Genomic DNA, 21,599 nt, shown 5'->3' on the forward strand with positions numbered 1-21,599 from the left:
GGTAACTGGTACGCGGGCAGTTGCCAGTGTTAATGAATGTCTTGCATTGCAAGGTTAGCTCATATTTCGTGCTGAGAAGTCTTTTGCAATTGCTGCACTTAATAAAAGAGACTACGGTAGTACACATTTTGTCGATTCGGATATATATGTAGATGTGTCGATTTTGTTGAAACAATTTTTGACTGCTGGTGTTGTATAAGTATTCTTCGACTTGGCACGTCTACAAGGGCAAGCTTTATACCTGAACGTGGGCATTGAACAAATGAGCGACAATGCTTTATATGAATCAGATTACATGCCTTCAGCTAATAAACACTACCCGAAGAACGTCAATTCTTATGTGATGACTATCTCGGTTTTTGTTCTTCTTCTTCTTTTTCCTTGTTTTTCTTGTCCTGTATACAAAGTGCACACTCATCCTCACCCACCCATCTGTCTACGCAAGGGTAAATGGCACCCGGGCATTTGCCAGTTTCATTGAATTTCTTGCAATGCACAGTTGGCTCATGTGTCCTATTGAGTATTCTCTTGCAGTCCCTGCACTGGAGAATTTGGACCATGGTAGTACACATTGTGTAGGTTCTTTTGTATTTAAAAGTGTCGATTCTGCTTAATAAATTTGTGAGTGTTTGATTAATATTGTTTAGCTTGTTATGTATAATGGTCATTTTTATACCTGAACGTAGGCAGTGAATAAATGTGCGATAAGGCTTCTTTTATGAAACAAATCCTTCGCGATGTTTGATTTCGAAATAATCACTAAGACATAAAGAAACGAACTTGGTGCACTCTCAAAGACACCATGTACTGTGAATATGAAAGCGAAGCGTAAGAAGAATATGTTCGCAGTGGACAACAAGAACTAGCTGTTAATCGTGTGCGAGCGATGTGGTAGGATCCTTGAGCTCCAAATCAGAATCGTCTATCAACTAAAATCATCCTCGCTAACTTGGCCGAGTGGTTAAGGCGCTGTGTTTAGGTTCTTATCAGAAACCAAACCCGCAGTGGGAAACCGCGGAGGTTCGAACCCTCCAGTTAGCATTAAAGCGATTATCTTTTTGGCTTTTTGTTGAATGTTGCACAGATCTCTAGACGCTTTTTGGCACTTTTCACTGTCGTGTTTCTTTTGGTTGGTGATGCGGCGATTGAGGCCTTACTAAACTGTTATGTTCTGATTGCTAGACCTACAGCTATGATTGATTTAGTGACCAAATGTAAATCTTCTTTGTCTTTGAACAATGAGCCATGATGTTCTTGAAACGCATCCCATCCTTTCATCAGCAGTTAATACCCGGTCACAGGTAATGATAAGCAACCTTCCATACGCCCCAAGTCGCACCAAACAGAGCCGCCCAAGACAACAGTCCCTTGGCGATGAATATCCTCTTGACGATTTGAAAGGTCTTCTTCTCATTCAAACGTGGAAAGGGCTCATTCGGAACCTCTTTACCCAAGAACTTGCACAGAGGTTCCCAGCCGTCCTCAGCCTTGAAAATGAGAACTTCTCGGTTTCGCTTCTTTGCTTCAATAAGCAACTGTCGATAATACGTATCATAACACTCGGCGCTGAAGATATCTGCCGTGCCGTAGTCCTCCTTGCACTTTGCCATCGTCACCATATTGAGCTTGTACCACAAGCGATCATTAGTCCAGAGCATACCAACCCACTTGAACCACGGGCTGAAGAAGAACCAGAAGCTTTCTTCGGCACTCTTGGCCCAGACTTTGCCGTCAGGTCTCATGTTGATGACAACCTTGGCGTCAGGATACTCGTCCATCAAGTCAGGAGTAAAGTAGAAAACAGGAAGGTCGCAGATGGACCGATGGCCGTGGATGAGTTGCCGAATCATCTTCTTCCGTTTCGCACCGTCCTTTTCGTGTAGTGTATCAATGAAGAGTTGCAGTCGTGATGCATGTGGAAGAATCTCTGCCATGTGCATACATGGTCCAAAGCCTAGTTTCTCAAATGCCGCTTGCATTGATGAAGTAGCAGCTCTAGGGAGACCTGCACCGATAACTTGGAGAGGGACTGGTTCCGAGTCTGGGTTGCCGAGGCCACGAGAATCAGTGATGAATCGCATGATTACGAGTTGAGGTGTGTGATGAGAGTCAAAGATTATCGAACAACACCAACATGTAGGATGACTGCTTTCCAGTGGGAAACGATCTTTAAATACATTCCAGGCGATTCCACATTCCCTGCGTCATCTCACGGGTAATCAACCATTTCAAACCATCAAAGATGACGAATTAGCCGCCAAGCTTAATTGTTTCCAAGGGTCCAAGCAGGGGTACATCGATAAGCATACACTATGTTCCGGAGATAGTGTACTTTTTCAGACGCTTCCGCAATGTCAGAATGTCCCAGCGCCAAATGAGGGAATACAGTCCGACCAACTGCGAAGTTAGTGCTTACGAGAAGCACCAAAAGATGATCTTATGTAACATGGAGAAGTTGGAAATAAGTGAGGGGTTCAGGGAGATTGTCTAAAAGTTGCTTGTTGAACAGAAAGATCGAAGTGATGAGCATTTGCGTAACCAATAATTGAACGCCGGAACTATTTCCACTTTTTGACAAATGGCTATGCAGGTGATCTTCGTTGCCATTAATGAGGTGGGTTCTTCATTATCAACCTGGATAAATTACTATTTTTGCAAAGAATCGAATAAGCGTGTGTCAGAGATGTCTATATTTCGTCCCTAATAAGTATCTTGCATCCCGTCCAAAATCTCACCAACGAGAATGGTCACCTTTGACTGGTGCCAAGCGATAACTTTGTGTATAAGCTTACTCTAGGTACTAATTCATCAACAACATCTTACAGCAAGCAACTTACTGGTCCGAATGAGATCCTACAACCTATGACAGAGTTTATGTGCTCAGAATTGGAGAAGCCCTCTCACACAAGACGTTGCCTAAGAAGTGGCCTGGTGTTACCCTAAATCAGAAGCCGTTTCTGCACGTCTGAGGCTCCAGTTGCATTGGCGATATCAAAATCCTATTAATTTTAAGAAGAGAGCTTATGAAAAGAATGACAGAGCGATGGCGTTCTGTAAATTGGAAGATCAGCGTTAATTCCTCTTCCAAATCTCGATGACGACAATGACATCATCACAACTCTATGCCTTCGTCAAAGAGCTCCAATTTCTTCCACAAGCAAAAACCTACACACGGCATGCTTCGTATCAGTCGCGGTCCAAGAATACGAACACTACGCATTTTTACATCGCTTTCACACAGCAACAGATTGTCTACAGGCTTCCCACTCAAGCGAGGGTCATCATCTGAACCAGCCAAGATGAGTTGGATGGACAGTTGGAGTCGCCCCTCCAAATCCCAAGCAACCCCAGCACCTTTCTACTTATTGCCTGGAGGAGAAGCAACACCTTACTGTCATTCATGCGGAAGAGTCATTAGCACACGGAAGACTACAGCGTCGGCAAAGACCAACACGCCAGTCAAGTACTGCTCCAGCCGATGCCGGACTCAGAAGCCTGGAAAGCTAGACCGCGAGCTTGAAAAGGCCTTTTTAAAACTGTTGACCGCTGAAGAGCATGGTGTTACAGAAAAGAAACCGACCAAGGGGACATCTGGCAAGCACAAGAAAGGAAAGAATAGCAAGGGAGATAATCGGATCCTTGTATCGTGCAGTGCAGCGGAGGAGATCGTCTTTGGGCCAAACCGAACATCGATGGACGAAGAACACGAAGAAACTCACAGTGAGGACGAAGCGCCCCAAGCATCTGAACCTGCACAGGCGATATCCGAGCCGAGGACATCTGAAGAAGACCTGGACCTTGCGGATATTCTGAAAGATGAAAATGAAATTGATGGTGATGTGCTCGCCCGTATGTCCGTCCGCAGTGGCACGCGCATCCGACCAGCGCAATCAGTTTCTCAAGTGAACGGCAGCGTGGGTGGCGAGAAGGGACGCGCAGAGAGGATCCATGAGACAGACGAAATGTTGGAGAAGCGCAGACAGGGACAGAGACGAGCCAAAGAGCGCGAGATGACCAAGTGCGCAGCGCGAAGAGGTGTCGTGTTTGGATTCTCTGTCAATGAGGATGGCGAAAAGCGTCTTTGCGAGGCCGTCATGTCAGGGAAGGTCGTGGAGCCAAGTTTTGCCAAGGGGGATTGGGCGATAAGATGGAGGGAGTCGTAGGCTGAGTGAGGGGCGACTTGGATATGGAAGCGGTATCAGGGGAAGCCGAGATATGAAGTCGTGCCGTGAAGTGGGATATCAACTTCGGGCCGACAGTCTCCCAATCGCCAGCTAAACCCTACGCTTTGGTAGCCACAAGATATCGTACCATGTTTATCATGCTGTGCTAAAGTGAGCTACATCGTGCACTATCGGCTAGTACGGAGGTCAAAGAGATTGGCAGGTAAAACGGGACTGCGATTGTCTGAGCGCTGCTGATCCCCCATTGTGTTCAAACGCATGGTCCGGATCAGAGACATGGCCCCCAACCCTGCATTTTTGCATGTCAATTGGACGATGGGAATTCTACATAAAATGCTCCGTCTAGATTGAATTCTAACAGAACAATTCAGAATATTGCGTTTTTCAATTCAGGGGCCTCAATGTGACATGACTTGGCTTGATCTGCTTTCAAGCCTGTCGCGTAGGATTCAGCTCCCAAACCCCCAAGACATGGCGCGCTGTGATGGCTGCCACACCTTTTACAGTGAACCTTGCAACAGCTCAACCTTATAGCGGTGCCTGAATATCAACCGATACTCTTCACGGTATAGACAATTGTTACAGCATTCGCAAACGAGGGTAGTATGCAGTATACGAGTCAAGGCATTCCTGCGACACAACACGGGTTTCTGGAGTTGTCTTTGGTAGATGGACGCCAGAAGCAATTATGACGCTATGGCGGTCCACAGACTCTTTCGCAACGGTCAGCCCCAAACGGAGATGGGAGAGGTAATCAAATTACGCCAATGAACACACGACAACTCTAGAGTTTTAGCTTATTGTCTCCCAAGGCCAATGATCGTGCCGCGTAGAAGACGCTATCACCCATAGCTCAGCTCAGCTGCAGCGAGTCTGGCACAATAGCGTGTTCTGTGCTATAAAATTGGTGCTAAGTCGGAAACAGTAGGTGGTACCGCAGTAATTATCAGCCACTGGCCTCTCGGACTGTTTCCACTCAATAATGAGACAGCCGACAGCAACCGTGAATGTCATTGACAGTTGAAAAGGCGCTATGGAGGAACGTGGCGCCATGAATATTCTCGAAAAATGACAAGAAGGGCCCTAAAACGCAACCGATATGGTAGCGCAAATGCTTCTTCGTATTGGCCTTTGATGGCAGATAAGGAGAAAGCGTTGGGATTTAATCTCAAAATCTAGAGTTTGCGCTAACTAAACGGATCAACTTGGAACCGATACTGGTTGGTTGGCGTAGGCATCGATACCCTGTCTGTTGCTATCGTTTACTCGAACTGAGGCCATCTTCCTTGTACAGATGCAGGAGGTGCTTAGCTTCGTGATACCACATGAGGTCTAGTCATTCTGCCCACCAGTCAATCTTGTCTGGGCGAAGAAGAGTCGAGAAGATGACTTGATCAACCTCGTGTCAATAGCTTGCATTACTTGTACATGTAGGTATTGTTGAAACAAAACGATATTACTTGATAACAGTTGAGCACTTTCAAGTGAGATTGAGGCTGATAAGCCATCGTTCGATGACATACTCAGCTTCCTTTTTCAGTGTCTTCTGTTATTTCAAGCCCCCTGTAATATTGCTTGTGTAGTGGCTTCTGCGCCGTAAGCTTAGAGACTGCCGACGTTCCAGAATGTCGAGATGCATCCATATTAGAAGTGCAAATAGTAAGCAATCAAGTTTTGGCCATTATCATGTTTCATAAGTGTTCGGAGCCCGGACATAGAGAACAATGCACTTATCCAACTGAGATATGCAGCGCCCAGCCTTTTAGCAGCGACACACTACGCATAAAGTGACTGTTTATGGATTGGACAGGTCGCCCAAGAGTCCGGTAGTTCCCACACTCTAAACTACCTAAAATATCCTAAAAATGCGACTGGCTGTTGCAGATTCTTAACAGCATGTCAAGTGTTATCGAAGCGAATGTTACCCTCAACAAGTCTACAGGGGCTGCAAGCGAGCAAGGCACTAAAGAATTCGTGCAGTAGTTAACTGTAGCTAAATTAGCTCTGTTGGCTCTCTACAGAAACGAATAATTCTACGTCACCACATGGACCAACGAAGCTCGAGAGACCTGGTCCTAGACAAATCGCCTCATAGAACGAAGGAAGGATGGGCTACATGGAACACCATGCACGGAGGAATCGGATGAAAACAACGTGGCTAAAAACGTCAGCTTCTTTTTGTGATACCCTTTCCCTTTCACCACATGATGCCCGAGCATGTCGCACAGCATAAACCTGCCAAGGCTTCATGGCTAAAGATACCGAGTCAGTTTTTCTGGAACACAGCCTGGCATAAAGGCTGGCCCCCCTTTTACCCCAGACCCATCAAGCCTAGTCCAGCCCTTCGAGTGATCCTGGTAGCCTGATCCCCCGGATTCCGCTACGATAAGCTAACATAACAGGAGTGTTATGACCAACAGGGTCTCCATGAGGCTTCCAGGGATATTGATAGGTACCAAGTGACTAGTTGGCTGTTGGATGGCTTTCCTTGTTCTCCTCAAATGCATATCAATCCCCACTCATGTCCCATTCTTTCAGTCAGTCAGTGAACCATTCACTTGGGTTCATTGCCATTCATTTTTGCTTTTCATTCTACTGTTTGGACTTTTACGCGGATCATCCGATACTGTGGCCTTGTATGTCGCCAAGATCACCATGAGTCTCAAGTCAGACGTTATCTGCGCCGTGGTCATTACTTGGGTAGCGGCCTTGCTGGCGCAGATCGGTCGCGTATTTGCGCGACGCATGACAAAGGTACAATGGTGGTGGGATGACTACTTTTGCCTCGGCGCCTTTGTGAGTTCCTCCGTTGTGAAAACAAATGTCTCGGTGACTTACAGGCTACTTGTAGATCGTCGGTATAGGATACAATGTCGTGATGATCTACTGTAACTATCTCCCGGCCCCTTCCTGTCGATCAAACCGTTAATTAAAATAGGGACCGAGAAATGGTACCTTGGCTCGACGATCCCCGATACCGTGAGTGAAGAGGAGTATGAGAACATCAATCTCCATGCGCGTTTGATGCAGTTCCTCATCTCCCAGACCTATTCATACTCGATCGGCTTCTCTAAACTGTCCATCCTCCTGTTCTACTGGCGTATCTTTAAACAATCTGCGATCCGAATCCCAATCCAGGTTCTACTTGGCCTTAGTGTGTCATGGCTCATCTTACGAACCTTTATGGTCACGTTCCATTGTCTTCCAGTTCAAGCTTATTGGGATAAGAGCATTGAAGGTGCCGTCTGTAAGATCAACGACTCTCAGTTCTTTTTCGGCACCTGCCTTACACACTTTGCTCTCGACGTCGTTATCTTGGCCTTGCCCATCATTGAAGTCTTCAAGCTTCGACTACAAATGGGGCAGAAGATTGCCATCACTGCTCTCTTCGTTATCGGTTTCGTTGTTTGTCTTGCGTCAACGTTTGTTGTTGTCGAATCAATCAGATACGATGTCAATACAACGCAAATGCCACGAGACATGGCCCGAAATGACATGTGGGGTGTTGTCGAAATTAACATTGCCATTGTCTCTGGTAAGTCCTCTCCTCCCATCACCGATTCTTGCATACTAACAACTCTAGGATGCTTTCCTCTTCTACGGCCCATCTTCACCAAGATTCTCCCTAAGAGATTCCTCAGCTCTGCTGGAAGCAGTCATCCCATCAGCCGAACCACAAACGCTATACGTCTTACCACCATCAACCGCACCAACAAGGAAAGGGAAGCAGACGACGACAACAGCTCTACCCAGGAACTGGCCGATCCCGAAAGAGGAATTCATGCAAACTTCGAAATTATCGATATCAAGGAGGGTCCTCGGACGTATATCTCAAGCCGTAATACTGAATCTTTGCATTCAAGAGAGCAGGATATGAGCGGTATCTATGTACGGAATGATGTTGTGCAAGAGGTAGAAGAGTCCAACTATGGATATTCGTCGAGGCGATAAACTTAGGTGGGATTTCCTACATAATGCTGAGGTTCCCTTTTTTACAGTAATATACCGATGAAGACTAGATAACAGAACAATATTAAGAAGTCATCTCAAAATAGTTTCTAAAAGGGGCAAATAAGAGATACTACTTGACCAAGGCCCTGCATGTAAGCTAATATAATATCATTGAAGAGGGTGTCGATACAAGCCTACACGCCAACGAGGTCATTTATCAGGACATGTCGATCTCCCGTTCACCAAAATAGACGATGTGCGCTTCGAATCTTGGAGTCATAATGCTTGAAAAGTGTATCTCAAGATGGAAACCTTATCATCAGGCGTTTCGAATCATAATAGTCATTTTAATATTTAGTTCATAATATATATCACAGTCTGTCTCATAGCGGCTCCAATAAGAACCCGAAAGTAGTCTCCTCAGTCTTAACCATCAAATCCTCGCGAACAGCAGGTCCACAGGCACCTGATCCAACTCCAGCAACCTTGTGGTCCAGCCTGATGAACACAGCGTCTTCCTCAAACAGATCAGGAGGATGCTTTGCGTCCTGGATAGTTGTGTCTCTATGGTTAGAAGCCAAGAAGCTAAAGTGTGCTCCGTCTAAGCGACTCGCACGAAGACCGACACTGGGAGACTTGGAGTCTCGCAGTGATACCCATCGTGTATCTTCTCTGTTTCCGTTCTCTTGGGGAACATCGTATGGAACCTGGAGGTCGGAGATGGACTCGACGTTCCAGATGCCTACGCGCTGAGAGGTCTTCTTGTCGGAGTAGCTCTCTCCAGGTCCAAGGCCGAGCCACTTGACGTGTTCGAGCGTCTTACTTCCCCAAAGGTTAAGACCGATTCTGGGGACGTGATCGGGAGCAGAGCCTTGTGGAGAGAGACGGGTCACATTAACAGCCAGTGCACCATTCAGGTACACCGTGTACTCGATCTCGCAGTCCCAACCCCAGAAAAGCACAGGGGGAGTGATGAAGGTCTTTGATTTCAGAACAACCTTATCTGAGCTGGAATCCACAGTGAAGGATCGAAGTTGAGACTCGAGTTGATCAACACCGAATCGCTCCCAGTATGGAACAGCTCCAGGAACATCGTTATCGGTCTTGGGTCGCCAGAAGGATGGGATGATGGCGGCCTTAGTCTTCGGGTCAAAGTCAAGCACTGTCTTGCCGTTGGAGATCCAGCTCTTCAATGTACCATAAGCACGGTTGAAGGTGAACTGAAAGTCTTTGCCAGAGATTGTAACTGTAGATGTCTTCTCAGAAACGTCGAGCTTGGAGGAAAGAGTGTTGCTTGCGACTGAGGTAGCCTTGGTAGACGTCTGAGGGGCCTGGAGTTGGTGTTGTGACCAAGCGATTTCGTGACCCGAGGGAGCCCAAGCGGTTGAATGCTTGAGGGACAAAGTAACGGTCAGGTAAACCTCGCCGTCTTTGTTGAACTTCTTATCGTCAACTGGAAGAGAGACAGATTTTGTCTCGCCAGCTGGGATTTCAGGAACATCGAAGGATGCAGACTGAATCAAGGTTGCCCTGATGTGTGGTTAGCATTTTGTTCTCGTGCTTTAGTGGTTGACTTACTCTTGTCCAAGCTGCTCGATCTTGTAGGAAGCGGTCAAGTTCTCCAGGCCAGCAAAGTCCTGTCGGTTCTCGATCTTCAATTCGCCATCAGAGTACGAGAATCCAACAGGCTGAATGACCTTCTTGAACTCGACAAGACCAGGCGTAGGCTCGTGCTGACTGTTCAGTAGACCGTCCATAACAAAGGTTCCGTCGTTGGGAGTGTCACCAAAGTCACCGCCGTAAGCATAGTAGCCATCACCTTCGTGATCATCCTTCCACAAACCGTGGTTGGCCCACTCCCAGATGAAGCCACCTTGGAGACGGGGGTAGTCACGGAAGGCTTGCTCGTAGTCCTCGAGCCAGCCGGGACCGTTACCCATAGCGTGGCCGTACTCGCAGAGCACGATAGGCTTCTCGAACTTACCATCCTTGACACCTTCCTCCTTGGCGTACTTGATAAGGCGTTCGACTGTGGGATACATGTAACTGTACATATGTGTAGTCTCAGCCTGCTCGTCTCCCTCATAGTGGATCAATCGTGAGGGATCAGCTTCAGTAGCGTACTTGAACATCGCCCTGTGGTTATCACCATAGAAAGCCTCGTTGCCGAAACTCCAGATAATAACACTGGCATGGTTCTTATCACGGTTGAGCACTGCATTGATACGGTCGAGATAAGCCTCCTTCCAGTCGGGGTTGTTAGAGGTGAACTGTGCAGCCTTTCCAAAAGCAAGCTTCTTTCGCTCGCCGTAGTCCATAGACTCAGGAATGTCAAGAGGTCGCGCAACAGCATCGTAGAAACCGTGACACTCGAGATCAGCCTCAGCCATAACCCAAAGGCCGTACTCGTCGCACAGATCTAGGATACGCGGGTCATGGGGCTGATGCGCGCAACGAAGGGCGTTAATGTTGTGCTTCTTCATGATGAGGAGATCGCGCTTAGCAAACTCGATAGGTACGGATCTGCCTAGAAGAGGGTGATGCTCGTGACGGTTAACACCCCGAAGGCGGATGCGCTTTCCGTTGACAGTCATAAGACCATCTTTGAGCTCAACCTTTCGGAATCCCACACGTTGCTGGACAGTGTGGAGCACGGTCTTTAAGTCTTCGGACTTGAGTGTGAGCTCAGCTGAGTAGAGATATGGTGTCTCTGCAGTCCACTTCTCGGGATTCTCGACTTCAAGCTTCAGGTCGATCTTGTTTGACTTTGCGTCGACAGTGGTCTTGGTAGAGCTGATCACAGCCCCACCGTTCTTAGCCAGCTCGGATAGCGTAAGTTCAAGGACAGCGGCCTTGTCAGTAAAGATGTCGACCGAGGTGGTTAGTGTTCCGTTCTTGTAGCTGCTGTCAAGATCAGGCTTCACGAAAAAGTCATCAATTCGCGCAGCTGGGAAGGAGATGAGATAGACATCACGAAAGATCCCTGTTTAAGGTCAGTTTCTCATATCTTCAGCTTCTAACAGGACAGACTTACCGGAAAGCCACCACTGGTCTTGATCTTCGATATAGGTAGCGTCGGACCACTGGTAAACACGCACAAACAGCTCGTTTGCACCCTCGCGGTTCGCGAAAGCGGAGATGTCAAACTCCGACGGGTTTCTAGAGCCTTGGGCATACCCAACCAGGGTACCGTTCACGAAAACGTGATAAGCGCTGTCAACACCGTCAAAGCGCAGTCTGAGCTGTGAATCTGCGTCCCATCCTGCCGGGATGTGAAAGTCCCGACGATACGATCCCGTAGGGTTCTCGGTGGGAACGTATGGTGGGCAGACGGGAATGGGATACTGGACGTTGGTGTACCATGGCTTTCCGTGGCCTTGGAGCTGCCAGTGGCCCGGAACTTGAATTGGTTCATATGTGATGTCTTTTGAGCTGGGCTCGGGAGCTTCAATGGCTGTTCCTGAGAGGGAAAAGTCCCATGTTCCGTTGAGTGAGATTGACGTCTCAGGAATATGGTATGCTCGTGTGGGAAGAGTGTTTCTTCTAAAGACAGCCTCGTTGATATAGTCCGGTCGCGAGGCGTCTTCCTGAAGGGAAATGCCCTTGGGCTGCTCTGCAATACCTCCACCCATTTTGACGTAGTGAAGGAGAAGGTGATGATGTTGGAAATGTTCAGAAGATCAGTTTCGAGGAAGTCCTGGATCCTTTATCCCTTGATGTTTATCTACGCCATCAGTCAGCCCCGCATCCTCCGACTATCCCGCATCGTGATACGTTTCTATAACCTGCTTTCCTTGTGCCCAAACACGTGCTTCGGACTGGCTCGGGGAGCTTGGATGCCTCCACCGAAATCCATGATAGATGCGGAGAAGTGGTCCGATTGGTGATGATCTTTCCTGGTTGGATGGTGTAGTGAATGTGGACCAGCTAACTAGGACTAGCGAGATGGCTAAGGTAGCAGAGCCCGGGGATATCGGAGCCGGGGCGGGGAAAGTCAACGGTGTCCTCATAGCCTCGGACCGTTAGGAGGCATGGCTGTTGCGAGTGAATGAGAGTTCAATGAGACTGTTTCTGCCACCGTAAAGCAGTCCATAGGATATCTGTCGCTTGCAACTTAAGCTTAGATGTTGATCATTCAAAACCCTCGCTTGTTTCAAGTTGTATCACGTTCCGGCCGAATGGTCTCGGCCGAGACGTGACTGCACCTTCCAATGTTTCAATAGCGTTGAATTACTATGGTTTGCTACGCTCAACCTATGACAAGTTACTACCTGTTCCTAATAAGCTGAATTAAATCAGTGATTTATTTCTTATTTTCTCTGCCACCTGTCTTCTTTTATTACATGGTGGAGACCATCTGTCCGCCTGCTCAAAGAAGGTCTCGGGTAAGCTTACTTGACAGCGGATAAAATACAATATGTGTGAGTGTGAGCCTTGGCTGGAATAATTCTTATAGCACAGTTTTACAGACTGACCCCTCTGATAAATCTCAGTGGAGAATTACTGGAAAATTAAATACAGCCGATAGGTTGCAACTGACATGCGTCGATTCTACGCTTCGTCATTGTTGGTTGAAACGTAGCATCATCCAAACAAGAAACACAAACAAACGAAACACAAACAAACGAAACAAGACAGAGACCCTCGTGTGATGAAGCATTCGTGTTGTTCGGCCACTTCCTACTTGGGACTGTTGCTTTTTTAACCAAACGCCACTTTCACGACCGTCCAACCAACTGCCGGGATCTCCTACGTCCCTAACATCCATCATCATTAGTAGGTATGAGTTGATTGGCTTCATTCTCGAATTTGACAGGGTTCCGGGCTGCTGCCTGCCGCCAGCTGGCAACTCTTACCGTGTCCATTTATGGGTGATTTTTATGATATTATCCGACTCATCCGACCAAAACCTCATCTCGTTATCCATCACCAAACATAACTTCTAAAAAGAAGTGCCAAACCTTCGCAGTAACAATAACCTCTGTTGATAGCCACTCTCAAGATGTCTTTTAATATCTTCAACGAGGCTACAACCTCATTTATCGTCCCACTTTGTCTCCTTTCGATCAACCTGGCTGATTACCTGTACTCTGGTAACGATACGTTGACTGGTGTCAATTGCGCTTTGAGCATCTATCTACTCGCTTCCTACTTCAACAAAGATGGCCCTTCACAACCTATCATCGATGGCGATGTCAAATCTCCTCAGACCTTAGATACAGGAAAGCAAACAAAGCAAGCACAAAAGAAGGTCAGTAAACAAAATCCAATCAAAGAACTGCAACACTGACGCGATAAAAGTTCTTCGCGAAGATAATGTTTGCAGTCTTGTTGTTCATAGGCTCATCATTTGTGCTTAGGGTAAGTTGCTCATGCTCGACGCCTGTCATAACTGCTGACACACTCGGTAAAGGAACTTTATTACATTGTAGGTGATATCTACTATGGTGATGGATGCTCTGGAAACATCTATGACCGGCCATGTGCCCCATTTTCTGGAAAGAGCGGACCAGGCGGTTCAATCACATATCGTTACGAGGTACGTGCATGCTTCTTTTGTCAACTATTGGTCTACAAACTAAAGCGTTAAAAGGGATGGGGTTATTGCGACGCTGAGGCAGAGCGAGGTGCCATCACTAATGCAGTAATTCAACACATCGGCGAGCATGGATCCAAACTTACCAAGACTGAGTGCCTGAACCTCGGCGGACGCGATTTATCATACAGCTATCTTGTCATCGGACCGACCGACAACTTTGACTTTGAAATGGACTGTGGACCCAAACCAGATTGGACCACTATCAATAAGCTACACTAGGGAATCGAATATCGCGTACAGAGAGGCTGGGTCAGATAGGGGCGAAGACTTGGTTATATGGAAGACGAGGTTAGATAGCTGTCGACTGGGAGCAATTGTTGGATGACGTGAGTTTGATATGCTGAGATCTGAGTTTGATAGACGAAACAGTATTAGTTGTTCAATGATACTACAGAGTTATGAGAACGTGTGTAAAAAAGGCGCAAATATCGCCATAAGACTCAATAACAGTCCCTGATATAACTGTCCGCCTGGTTTATAAGCCACATACTCCGGTCCACACTGGGTGAATCTCCTCCAAACGACATGTCTCGCCAATTACGGAACAACCTCTCCAGATGACTCCCCACAAGTGTGGCACGTGTACCAATGAACTCCTTGAGAGCCGGTATGTGTGAAGCGGCGAGGATGATGAGCATGGCACCAGACATACTGTACGTTGTTAGTAACCCATTAGCGTATATAGAGGCGATACATACGATAGGGAACAGATCCATGTGTCGATGACAACGGTTTGTGAGAAACCCCTAAGGTCTAAAGCGTGGAGTAGACATGCGTCAAGACACAGCTTACACTTGTTCATAACATCCGGTATCGCAGGAGTCACAGCCGATGTCGAAGTTCCTGTATCATCGTAGCTGCTACTCAACATCCACATTAGATACGGCCGATATATGACTCCCTTGCAGGTGAGATATCGTTGTCGAAGGAATCCGCCAGCTGCTGTCGGTACTTCATCAGTGTCGACACTGAACGAGAAAGATGCTGGCAGTACGTCGCGCCAGTCATCTAGTTGGCGCTGTAACTCAGCAACGATGCGTGGGAAGCGAGTGTGGTCGAATGCTGCACCAGTGTCGCGTGCGTACAAGAGCTGATGGACTCTGTTGAGTAGGCGGCGCATACTAATGCATGCGAGGAAGTAGAGGGACGATTCTTCCTCAACAATCTCAGAGGTATGGGTATGATAAGAACTGGGTAGAGGAACCGAAGATTCTACACGGGCGATACCAGAAGGGGGACATGCTGATAGTTCGGCCATATAGTCACTGCATGGGTGTTAGCAACTATCTTAGGGGCACTATTATGATAGTCAATATTTACCTTTCCAATATGTAGCAGGACCAGAATATCCTTCTTATCCGTTCTTCAGCCTCACTGTCATTCTTGTTCACAGGGTATGATAGAAGAAGCATGCATCTCGTCGCCGTAGCGCTGAGATACTCCCAGGCCTGGAGTGGTCTGACCAGCGATGCAAAGTAAAGACTGTAATGTCAGTTCCACCGCGATGATAACAGGATTGATGAAACTTACGCAGTAAAGAAGAGGCATTGTGTACTTTGAGAATCAACTTGTAGATGGACAACGTGAAGTTTCTTCAATGCCAACTGGAAATAGATGTCTCCAAGTTTTCTCTTCCTCAACCTTCTGTCTTTCTCAGGAGGGTCAGCCTCGGTAGTAAAGCGAAGATCTTCAGCAGCTTGACTAGCACATCCTAAAGCCAAGGTAAGAAGGCATAGACACGAGTGGACTGTGTCTTCAGCTGGCATTCCACTCTGAAGTGTTTCTCGTATACTGCCGAGTTGCTCCTGTGACATAGATGGGTACCAAAAGTTGATATTCCGTTCGAAGGCTTCTAACATCGATGATATATCCTCTGTATCGACGTAGGGATACATTGGATTTGCCGCCACACTCAAAGGTTTACGTGATTGCTCTAGGTAGAAGATGGATTCTCCGTCATGCCTCAGTAACGGGAAGACATCAAAGTGAGGCCATTGGAGGATGGACTCGGTTGTTGACGTATGCATGGAATCCAGGACGGCGTTCTCAAAATTGGTGACATTTTCGCGGTTGTCTTGGCTGTTTGGTGTTTGGATGGCCTGACTTTGACGTCGGAGATTCAGGTCTGGCGACGAGCCTGAAAATGAGTTTGTGCGGTTAATTTGAGGAGAGTTGATAGCATGTTGTTGGCAGGCTAGTTGTATGTTTGCTGGCTAAGCAGGTCATGATCAGTCTGTGAACGGTAAGTTAAAGACTTGAAGGAGGTTCTCACGATTGTAGACCGTAGCTCGTGGAGTGTCCTCTCAACTCTTAGAACACTCTCCAAGATCAAATCGTTCTTACTTCTCCTGCATCCTGGGTTACTACTATGCAGGAAAAGATCGGCAACCAATGAAACTCACGAATTGGCCTCAGATCCATAGGTGCAGTCATGGCCGATCGCTGCACATGTGGTGCAAGGATTGTTCCCATCACATCTGTCAACGTATCAGCCGATCTAGGAAGTGGTGGACACGTTAGTCTCTGAGCCTCGAGAAGTATGAGATAGATGACACAACGCCGTAGCCCAGAATGAGGCAAATCGACTTACTATTCACCTCCTGCATCTCCACCCAGGGTCAACCTGTCAGGCAAAACTCTTTAGATCTTACCTTGTTTTGCGGGTACGACAAGCATCACACTGCAACTAGTAAGCCCCAGTCAAGTCAAGCAAGATGTTGAGCCTCAAACTCACTGCATGCGACGTTCTGAGTCTCTTCCGTGGCGGCCATTCGGCAGATTCATCAATGGCGTGTTCCATGGCACTGGGTGAGACAGTTGATGTGTTCGTCGCCCCGGTACGGGCCGACAGGACAAAACGTGGGGAAAAGAGGAGATAATGAGGAAACGACTGGATGGTCTGAAGGATCAGAGGACATACGGGGATGTTCGGTCCGACAGAAATTGAACTTCATGATTGGTGCGGGAAAGAGAAGCTCAATCCGTAGCAAAAATCAAGCTATAATCCTAGCTCTTGAACGCGTTTCCGGTTGGTTGGTTTAAGAACTAGCTAAGGAACGGCTCAAAGCTTGATGGGCATGAGACCTCGGCATAGTCCGGTGTTCTAGCCGAGTGTTACAGGGATCAAGCTAACTAAATTACTTTATTCACTGACAGGGTGAACAATTCTGTCACTTGTCAAAGAGATGCTTGGAGGAATGGGGATAACCTCATTTTCTAAGAGACGACTTCATGAAGAATAGTCTAACCACAAATCAATTCACAAAGATGTCAAGACTAGAATTGGTCAAATGATGGATTCTTGGCGTAGGCATTATGCCAGCATTGGGTAGCAGAGTCCAACTTCAAGCATGGTATTTAAATATGTGATAATCTATCTCGCTATTGACATCATTCTCCGACCACAGTATACGGTGCCAACAGATAGTCTCAGACATCTCCAGTGAGCTTCTCGTCGCCCGCCACATTCATGGTGTTCATAACCGTGTTGGCATCTCTCTTCTGGAGACTCTTCTTGACAGGGTTGGGAGCCTCAAACACCTCAGACAGTTCCTCCAGAGTACGGTCCTTTGTCTCGGGAAAGAAGAACCAAATAATTACTGCCTCAAAAAGGTCCCAGAAAACAAACACGAGGTAAAAGTGGTAACCGATCTTCTGGAATGCAGGACCACTGCTGTACTGAATAATGGTTGAAGCAATGGAGCTCGCCAAGTTACCAATGGCAGTACCCTTGGCTCTGGTGTCAGTGGACAGACACTCAGCAATGTATGCCGACTGGAGAGGAGTCCAGCCGAAAGAGAAGACGATTCCGAAGATGAAGATCATGGCAACTGTGGCGTTGGCAGCAGAGGAGTTGTCGCGGTCGTCGAGAGAGAGCTTGCTGGTTCCGGTGATGATGGCGAAACAGCAAGAGCAGAATATGATGGAGTAGAGCAAAAGAGGGCGACGACCGATAACGTCGGTCATACGGGCACCAAGAATGGCACCGAAGAAGCAAAGAACGGGGTTGACACCATTGAGAGCCAAAACCTTCTTCTCCTCCACGATGCCGGCGTACTTCATCATGACAGGAAGATAGTAAGAGCTGCAAACATTAGTCACAGGTTCACATCAAAGAAGACTTCCAACTCACCTCAAACTGTTACCGCTGACCTGTCCAAAGACAGCCATACCCAAGACACCAATGAGTCGACGTCGTGCACTGTGACTGTTCCAGAGTCCACGGTAGTCCCACCACGACTTGTCAGTAGCATCGGAGGCGATCTGGTGGGTCATCTCCTTGATTTGCATGATAACCATGGGATGGTTGGGGTCACCTTCACCATGGTACTTAGCAAGGACCTTGACAGCATCCTCAACGCGGTCTTGGGCGATGAGCCATCGAGGAGACTCAGGCAAGAAGAGAACGAAGAGTACCACAAAGCCGGATGTAACCATCTGGCACCAGATGGGAACTCGCCAAGCGATGTCATTCGTTTCGCCTAGGTAACTGCAACCAAAGACAACCCAACTAGCAATGATGCTACCAATGTACCAGGTACAGTTGTAGAGACCGGTGATGGTTCCTCGCCAGGTAGGATGGGCCATTTCACTGACGTAACAGGGAGCGGAGACACAGCAAAAGCTGACACCAAAGCCCAGGATGAAGCGACCACCGAGGAAATGGCCTCGGTTGGTAGATGTAGCTTGGACGCAGGTACCGATGATGACGACTGCAGCGCCAGTGAACATTCCCCATCGTCGACCGAACCAATCGTTTACGGGGGCCGTGAAGAAAACAGCAGCGATAGAACCGATGTTGTACATGGCAAATACGATGCCGGTTGAGGAACCTTCCGAGGACCTATCCAATGTTAGATGCGCAACAGAGTTTCGTGGATTGTACTGACATGTCGAAGTAGTGCTGATAGGCCTTCATGCCATTAATGCCGCCCATAACAGAGCCATCATATCCATTCTAACAACTTGTTAGCATCGAACCTACTGAATTGGTCCTCACAGACGACATCTCACGGGGCATATTGGACGTGTTCTGCTGGATTGATTGGGATTGGTACATACCAGACAACCGCAAAGGTAAGCACACGTCAAAACGAGGTACAGACGAAACATGGAAGGTGTCCATGGCGACAGGTTCTGGTTCTGGACATCATGCGCAACCTGGGCAGCTACATGAGTATCCTGGTACTCAGCACCATGCTCAAAGCCGGCCTTCTCGTCGGCCTTGGAATCCATGATTGTTTATAAGATGAGACAAGAATTGCAGAGCGCAGGCTTGGTAAAGAGAAGCCAAGAACAAGTCTGCAGATCTCTACCCACAGTGTTGGGAGGAGTCTTTATATAAGATGCATTGACTGCAGACAGCCTGTGCGAGTCGTCTAATGTTGTGTCATGCGAGACGGACCTTGTTCCCAGACCGCATCCGATGCCCGTCCGACGTCGCGTTGTTCCCCGGATTTGCAGTTCCCCCCCTCATGGCGAATATTCAGGGATTAGCCATGGTACGAAAAGATGGGGTTGACCTTTTGTAGTGGCAAAGATTGGGTTAGCTCGTTCCAGTTTGGGCCACCATTCCGGCTCCGGTTGCCCCGAAGTTGAAAGCTGGGGTAACCCTGGCATGCTTGATTGGTTCGCGTATGTATAGTAAGATCAGACTATGGGGTTGGCCAGCCGTTGATGAACACCCTCGTATGTTGTTGATTGACACGTGAGATGCAGGAAACAAGGCATCAATACTTTGCACCAGGTGAGTGACCAGTCAGAAACAACTGGGCTGGTATCCCAGTGGTCTGTTACGCTTTTAAGTCTGACCTGGTCGTTGGTAACCCTTTCTACATAGGTGCAACATTAATCAACGATATTGAACTGTTCGATATTGAACTGTTCGGTTGGCCATGCTCAGTACCGGGAAAGTTAAGAATGCAATATGTGTTTCTCCATAACATCATGATGCTGATAAATCTGTGTCTATAGTAACACGCAAATTTGGTGACACTCAAACAATGGATCAGACATAGGTAGTCGTAAACACTCATACTCTCTCACTCCTTCTTTGCCCCAGGTTTCTGTCCGTAGACGATATAACTATCCATCCATTAGCGAAGCACCAACATAGACAAAATGAAAACTTACATCTTCCAGTAAGCATGGACCTTGGGGTTTCTCAACTCCTTTCTCACGTCCGCACAAAGTGTCAGAATCTCCTCCTTGGGCCAGCCAAGAACTCTGTTGAAGAGAGCAAGACTGACACCTTCGAGGCCTGAATCAAAATTGGCAAGGTTCCACTTTCCGAGCTCTTTGAGCTTTGGATCCTTGGGCCAGCTGTTGGTAGGCCAGCGATAGACAGTCTCCACAATGTTCTCAAAGCCGGCTTTCTCGACGATCGACTTGTACTTGTCAGATTCGCCAAGAGGGCGGCCAAGCTTTCGGGAGCCCTCGATGAGACCTAGTTGCCATTTCACGGCGGGGGACGTCTTGAAATCCAGACTGTCGTCGTCGCAGAATAAAGGGATTTGAATGTCTTGGATCTCGTACCAACCACCGGGGCTAAGACCTCTGGAGTTTGTGTTAGCCAATGCCATACTCTATGGAGGAGGCTGTACCTACTCATAGGCTTTATGGGCCATGGCTTGTGGATCACTGAAGCTTCCCGTCATCATGCGACAAAAGATAAAGTCGAAAGGTTGCTTCCATGTCCACTCTTTCTCGAGGTCGTCAATCTCGAAGGTACAGTTGGGAGGCACACTATTTATGGTCAATGAGATGCACGAAATCACGAAGCTATAATGTCACAAACAATGGTGGTTGAATCGGACTCAAGTCGACACCGATGACCTGTTCTGTCAGTCTTGAAGATAGTAGTTGCCCACGAGATGCTTACCTCTGCAGCCGGATGCTCATCGGCTGTACACTTCTATTAGCCGATGCCACGGTCTTCATATATGGTGCCTACCGAATTCCAATGCCCAGAGACCAGTTCCAGTGCCCATATCCAACACTCTCGTGGCCTCATCAGCTCCAGGGTTGAGGGCTCTCTTCCCATCTAGTGTGATGAGATACAAGTTGTCCTGCAGATCTACTTTCAGTCAGTTATATTGGCAGTTTCAGACTGTTGAGATACAGACCTAGCCTATCATTCTCCGCCTTGGCATGGGGTTAGTAGTCTAAATATACGTGTTTTGATCATACACTCACATCATCATTTGGGAAAGCATATTCTAACTCTGATTAGTCAACGACTTAATAAGAGATTTTGTACTCACTTCCTTCGCTAAGCTTGTGGTAGGTACGGCCATTCTCCTGTGCAAACTGTAGGAGACTAGATCGAAGCGACGATGTTGATGGCTCTTCAAGAGGCTATGGTTATTTAGCTTTTGAGTGATTTGTGGTCCCGGCTTGAAATTACGTACCACATCAAGAGCGGAGTCAAAGTCAGGGTCCACAGCCTGTTACTCCATCAGCTAAAATTCTCAGTACTTGGCGTAATTATCCGTACAATCTGTTCCTCTGCCATGGTGTTTTATTCAGTGCAACTAAGGCGTATCTTCAAAATGATAGTTGAGGGGAGAGAACAAAAGAGACAAATGATGTGACGATAAGGGAAGCTACGTGGAACATTGACTTTCGCTTGCGGCGCTGATAGTGGTGTTGGACAAGGGTCTGAGACATCCGATTTGACATGACTGATCCATACATTGGAGATTCTCGGCGTACAACTCCGGAAGGGGAAGTGATCACCGCTTTCTTCACAGTGATTTGTTTGCTAGGTCTGTCCACCTCTGCAAGGACACCCTCTGTTGGTTGGACTGCTTCGATGTCTGCTGATGACCATTCGAGAACACAATTGATTCGTTTTTCATACAGAT

At 47.5% G+C, this 21,599-nt stretch overlaps 8 protein-coding genes across 8 annotated transcripts; 3 read left to right on the forward strand and 5 right to left on the reverse strand.

Moving 5' to 3' along the window:
* Nucleotides 1-1,295: 1,295 nt before the first annotated feature.
* FPSE_08470 (uncharacterized protein) lies at nt 1,296-2,081 on the reverse strand (the record flags this gene model as incomplete). The annotated part of the gene is made up of 1 exon (XM_009261588.1): nt 1,296-2,081. The coding sequence occupies one exon, from the start codon at nt 2,079-2,081 to the stop codon at nt 1,296-1,298; it is 786 nt and encodes a 261-aa protein (XP_009259863.1).
* A 1,041-nt stretch (nt 2,082-3,122) lies between these two features.
* On the forward strand, nt 3,123-4,163 carry FPSE_08469 (uncharacterized protein; the record flags this gene model as incomplete). Its single annotated transcript, XM_009261587.1, has 1 exon — nt 3,123-4,163. The coding sequence occupies one exon, from the start codon at nt 3,123-3,125 to the stop codon at nt 4,161-4,163; it is 1,041 nt and encodes a 346-aa protein (XP_009259862.1).
* A 2,676-nt stretch (nt 4,164-6,839) lies between these two features.
* FPSE_08468 (uncharacterized protein) lies at nt 6,840-8,135 on the forward strand (the record flags this gene model as incomplete). The annotated part of the gene is made up of 4 exons (XM_009261586.1): nt 6,840-6,980; nt 7,036-7,072; nt 7,123-7,719; nt 7,768-8,135. The coding sequence occupies 4 exons, from the start codon at nt 6,840-6,842 to the stop codon at nt 8,133-8,135; spliced, it is 1,143 nt and encodes a 380-aa protein (XP_009259861.1).
* A 383-nt stretch (nt 8,136-8,518) lies between these two features.
* On the reverse strand, nt 8,519-11,767 carry FPSE_08467 (uncharacterized protein; the record flags this gene model as incomplete). Its single annotated transcript, XM_009261585.1, has 3 exons — nt 8,519-9,665; nt 9,714-11,118; nt 11,170-11,767. The coding sequence occupies 3 exons, from the start codon at nt 11,765-11,767 to the stop codon at nt 8,519-8,521; spliced, it is 3,150 nt and encodes a 1,049-aa protein (XP_009259860.1).
* Nucleotides 11,768-13,137: 1,370 nt separating this feature from the next.
* On the forward strand, nt 13,138-13,953 carry FPSE_08466 (uncharacterized protein; the record flags this gene model as incomplete). The annotated part of the gene is made up of 4 exons (XM_009261584.1): nt 13,138-13,386; nt 13,437-13,496; nt 13,549-13,674; nt 13,729-13,953. 4 exons carry the CDS (start codon nt 13,138-13,140, stop codon nt 13,951-13,953), a joined length of 660 nt encoding a protein of 219 aa, XP_009259859.1.
* A 221-nt stretch (nt 13,954-14,174) lies between these two features.
* Nucleotides 14,175-16,167, reverse strand: FPSE_08465 (uncharacterized protein; the record flags this gene model as incomplete). Its single annotated transcript, XM_009261583.1, has 5 exons — nt 14,175-14,385; nt 14,433-14,999; nt 15,055-15,216; nt 15,265-15,928; nt 16,137-16,167. The coding sequence occupies 5 exons, from the start codon at nt 16,165-16,167 to the stop codon at nt 14,175-14,177; spliced, it is 1,635 nt and encodes a 544-aa protein (XP_009259858.1).
* A 996-nt stretch (nt 16,168-17,163) lies between these two features.
* Nucleotides 17,164-18,969, reverse strand: FPSE_08464 (uncharacterized protein; the record flags this gene model as incomplete). Its single annotated transcript, XM_009261582.1, has 4 exons — nt 17,164-17,818; nt 17,867-18,577; nt 18,624-18,691; nt 18,796-18,969. The coding sequence occupies 4 exons, from the start codon at nt 18,967-18,969 to the stop codon at nt 17,164-17,166; spliced, it is 1,608 nt and encodes a 535-aa protein (XP_009259857.1).
* An 806-nt stretch (nt 18,970-19,775) lies between these two features.
* On the reverse strand, nt 19,776-21,247 carry FPSE_08463 (uncharacterized protein; the record flags this gene model as incomplete). Its single annotated transcript, XM_009261581.1, has 11 exons — nt 19,776-19,818; nt 19,867-20,289; nt 20,341-20,478; nt 20,531-20,568; nt 20,615-20,637; nt 20,687-20,809; nt 20,859-20,877; nt 20,929-20,951; nt 20,997-21,090; nt 21,144-21,179; nt 21,230-21,247. The coding sequence occupies 11 exons, from the start codon at nt 21,245-21,247 to the stop codon at nt 19,776-19,778; spliced, it is 978 nt and encodes a 325-aa protein (XP_009259856.1).
* Between the last annotated feature and the right edge of the window lie 352 nt (nt 21,248-21,599).

Source organism: Fusarium pseudograminearum, chromosome 2, assembly GCF_000303195.2.
Source record: "Fusarium pseudograminearum CS3096 chromosome 2, whole genome shotgun sequence".
Classification (NCBI taxonomy): domain Eukaryota; kingdom Fungi; phylum Ascomycota; class Sordariomycetes; order Hypocreales; family Nectriaceae; genus Fusarium; species Fusarium pseudograminearum.